At 33.6% G+C, this 7,835-nt stretch overlaps 1 protein-coding gene across 3 annotated transcripts; it reads left to right on the top strand.

The window, feature by feature from the left end:
- Positions 1-232: 232 nt before the first annotated feature.
- On the top strand, positions 233-7,790 carry LOC148204595 (1-aminocyclopropane-1-carboxylate oxidase 4-like). 3 transcript variants are annotated; one of them, XM_088094091.1, is made up of 3 exons: positions 233-1,712; positions 1,824-2,050; positions 6,745-7,790. In XM_088094091.1, the coding sequence occupies exons 1-3, from the start codon at positions 1,542-1,544 to the stop codon at positions 6,899-6,901; spliced, it is 555 nt and encodes a 184-aa protein (XP_087950217.1). In that variant the 5' UTR covers positions 233-1,541; the 3' UTR covers positions 6,902-7,790. The 3 variants fall into 3 exon arrangements, with proteins under 3 accessions (XP_087950217.1, XP_087950220.1, XP_087950224.1); XM_088094094.1 differs by lacking the exon at positions 6,745-7,790 and adding an exon at positions 5,301-6,722 and having other exon boundaries at positions 242-1,712; XM_088094098.1 differs by having other exon boundaries at positions 245-1,712; positions 7,532-7,790.
- The last annotated feature ends 45 nt before the right edge of the window (positions 7,791-7,835 follow it).

Below are 7,835 nucleotides of genomic sequence, written 5' to 3'. Positions count from 1 at the left end.
TAATCCTTAAAATTTACCCCCTTTTTAAATAGTCTCTCATATAGAATTGGTTTAAACTCTAAATCATTTTATTTTAAAACCTAGTTGTTTTATTTATTTTTCACAGAAAATTTTCTACATTAAAAGTATAATTAATTTTATAAATAAATCACTCAATATAAATTTTATTACTTTTATTTTATCCCCTGACTCTTTTTCTTCTCGAAATAAATGAACTATAACAAAATATTAAATGAGTGATTTATATTGAAAATAAATAATCTTTCTCTGATTTGATAGAAATAACTATTGCCAAAAAATATATTAGAATGCAATTAAAGTTCAAGGGTCAATTAAAAAAAATGATAAACTCAAGGACTAATTTGAATTAGATTAAATGTTCATGATGTCTCCTTTAAATAACATTAAATAATTTATTAATTAACAACAAATAATTAGGTTTATTTTTATTTGAGGTTTTCTTTCACTTTTTTTTCTCTCTAACTTATGTTATTTATTAGGTTTGTTTCCACACGTGTGAAAACAATAACGTACGAAGTTCGCATACCCAAGAGAGCCTCCTTGCCCCACATAATTAAAAGACCATATTCAACTTACATGTTGGACTTAACTTCAGACACTTCATTCAATTTTTATGTGCTAAGAGAAACAAATTAGAGTAAAGAAGACGATTAGTATATTCTGGCAATATTCAACGTCTTCCCACTAAGAACAAAGTTTTCAAATTATGCACAGCAGAATGTTCCTTTCAGTCAGACTCACAGCTTATCTTGTTCGGTGGCTCCAACTGGTCAAGTTTTCAAAATGAAAACAAAGAGACAACAAGTTCAGAAAATGATATCTTCTTTCTTTTTTGGATTTTCACTAATAATTTTCTTCCAGAATATAGTATTACTCGTCCAGTTGTAATTTTCAACCAATGGCATCGAACTCCTACTCAACAAATTTTTACATATATTTTCCAACTAAGAAATCGTGTATAAAATGCAGAAACTGTAGCTATTAACTCGGCCCACGCTTGAAAAATCATATCAGAAATATAAAACCACAACACGTCATAAAAAATATGATTTTTTTTTCACATCCTTTTGAGGGGTAACTTGTAAGCTATAGGTTCCAATCAGTTATAGATGAAGGTAAATTTTTTGGGTACCATACACAATGATATCATCGCAGATCTTTTGTTAATTAAATACTTGTAATATATCTGAATAAGGAGTTCACAAGTTTTTATAAAAAGATAGAATAACAAATTTTACAGATTTATTTGCTTGTTCCATCTTCTAGGAAACCACGTTCTGAAACACTATAGTACAATTTAATGGAAAATGCAAGGAAGATTGGCTTCGTCTCCACCCAGATGAGTCCAACGATACAAAAAGTAGACAATTCAACCACGCAAATGACCATGTCGCATAGATTGTCCTAAGAAAGCATGCATCTCATGATTCATGAGGCACACAGTAGAATTTTTTATATGTCCTCTTGTCTTCACCGAACTCTTTGAATCACTATAAATGCCACACACCTAGCACCCCAATATGCACAAACAAACACATATACATCAAGATTACTTATTAGAACAAAAGAAAGAGAAGGCGCGAGAGATGGAGAAGTTTCCCGTGATCAACTTGGCGAATATCAACGGTGAGGAGAAGAAAGGTATCCTAGAGCAGATCGAAGATGCTTGCCAAAACTGGGGATTTTTTGAGGTACCCCACCAACTTCCTCATAACACCTTTCTCCGTATACATTTGCAAGCTAAGGTTTTGTTGATGTTGTTCATTTTGACTGTGCTAACTAAGATGCTTTCGTGATTGTAGTTGGTGAATCACGGAATACCCCACGAACTTCTCGATAGGGTGGAAAGGTTAACAAAAGAGCATTATAGGAAATGCATGGAGAAGAGGTTCAACGAGGCTGTGGGAAGCAAGGGGTTAGAGTGTGTGGAAGACGAATTAAAGGACATGGACTGGGAGAGCACCTTCTTCTTGCGCCATCTTCCAACGTCCAACATCTCTGAAATCCCTGATCTCACCAAGGAGTACAGGTAAACTGTTAGTATTTTGAAGGTTGTGAAAGGAGTAGTTGATGTGGTAGAGAAAATGTAGAGATAGTAGAATGTAGAAGTAATAGTTGAAAGAAGTGTTGTAGTTGTCTTTAGTTGTAGTAGATGTTAGCTCATACAAATGGTAGATGTTGGCTTCATACATCAAATGGTAGAGTTCATGGGTATTTATAGACCCATAGATTATTCTAGAACATACTAGCCACAACTTATATGGAATGTTCTAGATTTTTACCTATGTAGAATATTCTTGATTTTTCTTCCTATCTTAGGTTTTTCTAGAATATTCTAGAACTTGTATTACATTTCAATTCTTCTATTTAAGGAGCTTCTACATTCTTCTAGAATTTGCATTACACTTTAATACTCCTCCTTAATGCAAATTCGGTAACTCCAAGCATTGTGCGCAGTAGTTCAAATCTTGGTCTTGGTAATGCCTTCGTAAATATATCTGCAATTTGGTCTTCTGTTGGACAGTACTCGAGTCGAATTTGTTTAGTTGTCTCTTCATCTCGAATGAAGTGATATTTAATGGCTATATGTTTTGTTCTTTGATGATGGACTGGATTTTTTGCTATTGCTATTGCCGATTTGTTATCGCAATAGATAATAGTCGGTCCATCTTGTGGTTCACCCATTTCTTCAAGTATTCTTCTTAGCCATATTGCTTGACTTGTGGTTTCAGCAGCTGCTACATACTCTGCTTCTGCTGTTGATTGTGCCACGGTTGCTTGCTTCTTTGATGCCCAAGATAAAATACCCGATCCTAGTGAGAAAGCATATCCTGACGTACTCTTCATGTCGTCCACTGATCCTGCCCAATCACTATCTGTGTAGCCAATCATCCTTGAGTTAGTCATGGTTTTGTACCATATACCAAACTCCTTTGTGCCTTGTAGATATCTTAAAATTCTTTTTCCTACTCCATAATGAATCTGACTTGGCTTTTGCATGAATCTTGATAGAAGACTTGTAGCATACATAATGTCTGGTCGTGTGGCTGTGAGATACAGGAGACTTCCAATTAAACTCCTGTAGCATGATGCATCTGCCTCTTATGCTCCATCATCTTTCTGTAGCTTCTCATTTACCACCAGTGGAGTAGTGACAGGTTTACAACCATTCATCTTGAACTTCTTTAATAGAGCTTCAATATATTTCTTTTGAGAGATAAATATACCTTCCTTTTCTTGTTTCACCTCTATACCGAGGAAATAGTTCATCAAGCCAAGGTCAGTCATTTCAAATGTCTTCATCATGTCTTCTTTAAATTCTATCATCATCTCTATATTGTTTCCTGTATAGATAAGATCATCGACATATATAGAGACAATGAGATGGTACTGACCTTGTGCCTTAATATATAGTGTTGGCTCACTCTTGCTCCTCCTGAATCCTTGATCGATGAAGTATTTATCAATCTTGCTATACCATGCTCGAGGAGCTTGCTTCAGGCCATATAATGCTTTTTTAAGTCTTAGTACTTTGCCTTCATTGCCTTCGTTGATGAAGCCCTGTGGTTGTTCAACATAAATCTCTTCTTCGAGCACCCCATTTAGAAAGGCTGACTTGACATCCAGTTGATAGATTTTCCATCCTTTTTGTGCTGCAAGAGCTATTAAAACTCTAATTGTATCCAAGCGAGCAACTGGAGCAAATGTCTCATTGTAGTCTATTCCTGGTTGCTGTGAGTAGCCTTTGGCAACCAATCTTGCTTTATGCTTTTGTATAGTTCCATCAGGATTGAGCTTTGTTTTATATATCCATTTGACTCCAATGATGTCTTTTCCATGAGGGAAATTTACAAGTTCCCAAGTGTTATTCTTCTCAATCATTTTAATCTCTTCTTCCATAGCCTTGACCCATACTTCTTGCTTTGATTCTTCTTCATAACAGTTAGGCTCAATCACGGCCATATTGCAAGTTTCATATATGTCTACCAAAGATCTTACTCTTCTTGGACTAGATTCAGGTGAAGAATCTTGTTGTGGAGGTGGAGAAAGCGTACCTAAATTTTCTTCCTCTTCTTGAGTTTCTTCTTGAGATTGTTGCACTAGAAGTAGAATGTTGCTTTTAACAACTTTTTCTTCTTCCCAATTCCAAGAAGCATTTTCATCAACTTCAACATCTCGACTGATGATGAGCTTTTTAGTTTGTAGGTTGTAAACTCGATAGCCTTTTGACTGTGTGCTATATCCCAAAAATATTCCTCGTATAGTTTTGTCTTCAAGCTTGTGCCTCCTTTGATCAGGAACATGTATGTAGCAGATAGATCCAAATACTCGTAGGTGTTTAGCCGATGGCTTTCTCCCACTCCAAGCTTCAATAGGAGTCTTGTCTTGGACTGCTTTAGTTGGACATCTGTTTAGAATATAAACTGCAGTCTAAACTGCTTCAGCCCAAAAAGTATTAGGCATACTTTTCTCTTTCAGCATTGATCTTGCCATCTCCATAACTGTGCGATTCTTTCTCTCTGACACGCCATTTTGTTGTGGAGTATATGCGACTGTAAGTTGTCGCTCTATGCCTTCATCTTCACAGAATTTGTCAAACTCGTGAGATGTGTACTCCTTGCCACGATCACTTCTAAGTACTTTTAGCTGTTTTCCACTTTGCTTCTCAACAAGGGCCTTGAATTTCTTGAATACTCCAAAAACTTCTGACTTTGCCTTTAAGAAATAGACCCATGTCATTCTAGAGAAGTCATCAATGAAGAGGATGAAATACCTGTTGTTATGATGTGAAGGTGTTCTCATCGGTCCGCAAACATCGGTATGAATCAACTCCAATAAGTCTTTTGCTCTCCATGCTTTGTCTGTCGAGAATGGTAATCGATGTTGTTTTCCGAGGAGACATCCTTCACATGATTCATTATTCTCCTTCAAGCATGGAAGATCTCTCATCATGTTTTTCGTATATAGAAGTTTTAAGGCATGTGTGTTGAAGTGGCCAAATCTCCTATGCCAAAGCCATGAGTCATCAACTTCTACCTTCATGGCAATATTAGTTCCAGGTTTGAAGCTTATAGGAAAGCTTCTATTTCTCTTCTCCATTTTTACTTGGCCAATTTCTATCATTTTATTGTCATAAATTTTGCATGTATCTTTCTCAAAATGAAGAGAATATCCATTCTCCATCATTTGGCCAATACTTAAAAGATTTTCTTTAAGATTTGGAACTAGTAAAACATCCTTGATGAATTTCATACCTTTCTTTGTCTCCACCATGACAGTTCCTTTGCCTCGAGACTCCACTGTGGTGCCATTTCCTAGCCGAACTTTGACATTGACAGATTTATCAATGTCTTTGAAGATACTTTGATCTTTTGCCATGTGATTACTGCATCCACTATCCAAGTACCAACTTTCTTCTCTATCAAAAGATTCTTGATTGGCGTAGAATAAGAGTTTCTCTTGATTATCTTCTTCCGCAAAGTTTGCTTTATGCTTCTTTTTATTACGACAATACTTTTCTATGTGACCAAATTTCTTGCAATAGTGGCATTGAGGTTTTCCATGATGCCAACAATCTTTTTCCAAGTGACTTGTCTTTTTACATATGTCACATGGAGGATATTTTTCTTGACGAGTCTTAGAGAAGCTTCTAGGATTTTCTTTATTTCTAGAAATTTCTTCTCTACTTTTATTTCCTTCATATTCTTTATTCTGAGACCGTAATTTTAGGTTTGATTGAAAGGCATTTTCAACCGAGTCTTCTTCATGCCTTTTCAATCTATATTCTTTTCTCGTTTACACACTTTATATTTAACAAATTTCACTTTTAAAGTACGTATATTTTTTTATGTAAATATTTTTTATATTTTAATTTCCTAATTTTCATCAAAATACAAGTACTTCAATTGAAAAGTTCCCTGAGCTACAAACAAAAATATTGATAAGAAAAATCATTAACACATTATAATTTTACGATAACATATTTTTAATATAAAATAAATTGATAAACTCATTAAACTTTAATATCAATGGGTGGATGTGTTATTTTCATATATCTTGTTTAATCTTCTTCACTTGTAACTATTTAAAAGCAAATAATCTATATTTTTATTTTCCTTGATTAAACCTTAAACTTTATCATGCTTCCAAATAACACTATCAACTTCACTTTTATTCCAATATTGATCTTTAAGCTTTACTTATTTTGTAATAGTCACTTAATTAATCCTTAAAATTTACCCCCTTTTTAAATAGTCTCTCATATAGAATTGGTTTAAACTCTAAATCATTTTATTTTAAAACCTAGTTGTTTTATTTATTTTTCACAGAAAATTTTCTACATTAAAAGTATAATTAATTTTATAAATAAATCACTCAATATAAATTTTATTACTTTTATTTTATCCCCTGACTCTTTTTCTTCTCGAAATAAATGAACTATAACAAAATATTAAATGAGTGATTTATATTGAAAATAAATAATCTTTCTCTGATTTGATAGAAATAACTATTGCCAAAAAATATATTAGAATGCAATTAAAGTTCAAGGGTCAATTAAAAAAAATGATAAACTCAAGGACTAATTTGAATTAGATTAAATGTTCATGATGTCTCCTTTAAATAACATTAAATAATTTATTAATTAACAACAAATAATTAGGTTTATTTTTATTTGAGGTTTTCTTTCACTTTTTTTTCTCTCTAACTTATGTTATTTATTAGGTTTGTTTCCACACGTGTGAAAACAATAACGTACGAAGTTCGCATACCCAAGAGAGCCTCCTTGCCCCACATAATTAAAAGACCATATTCAACTTACATGTTGGACTTAACTTCAGACACTTCATTCAATTTTTATGTGCTAAGAGAAACAAATTAGAGTAAAGAAGACGATTAGTATATTCTGGCAATATTCAACGTCTTCCCACTAAGAACAAAGTTTTCAAATTATGCACAGCAGAATGTTCCTTTCAGTCAGACTCACAGCTTATCTTGTTCGGTGGCTCCAACTGGTCAAGTTTTCAAAATGAAAACAAAGAGACAACAAGTTCAGAAAATGATATCTTCTTTCTTTTTTGGATTTTCACTAATAATTTTCTTCCAGAATATAGTATTACTCGTCCAGTTGTAATTTTCAACCAATGGCATCGAACTCCTACTCAACAAATTTTTACATATATTTTCCAACTAAGAAATCGTGTATAAAATGCAGAAACTGTAGCTATTAACTCGGCCCACGCTTGAAAAATCATATCAGAAATATAAAACCACAACACGTCATAAAAAATATGATTTTTTTTTCACATCCTTTTGAGGGGTAACTTGTAAGCTATAGGTTCCAATCAGTTATAGATGAAGGTAAATTTTTTGGGTACCATACACAATGATATCATCGCAGATCTTTTGTTAATTAAATACTTGTAATATATCTGAATAAGGAGTTCACAAGTTTTTATAAAAAGATAGAATAACAAATTTTACAGATTTATTTGCTTGTTCCATCTTCTAGGAAACCACGTTCTGAAACACTATAGTACAATTTAATGGAAAATGCAAGGAAGATTGGCTTCGTCTCCACCCAGATGAGTCCAACGATACAAAAAGTAGACAATTCAACCACGCAAATGACCATGTCGCATAGATTGTCCTAAGAAAGCATGCATCTCATGATTCATGAGGCACACAGTAGAATTTTTTATATGTCCTCTTGTCTTCACCGAACTCTTTGAATCACTATAAATGCCACACACCTAGCACCCCAATATGCACAAACAAACACATATACATCAAGATTACTTATTAGAACAAAAGAA

Source organism: Vigna umbellata, chromosome 1 (assembly GCF_029865625.1).
Source record: "Vigna umbellata cultivar VRB3 chromosome 1, Vumbellata_1.0, whole genome shotgun sequence".
Lineage (NCBI taxonomy): Eukaryota > Viridiplantae > Streptophyta > Magnoliopsida > Fabales > Fabaceae > Vigna > Vigna umbellata.
The sequence above is the reverse complement of the archived record's forward strand: the minus strand, read 5'-3'. Positions and strand labels throughout refer to the sequence as shown.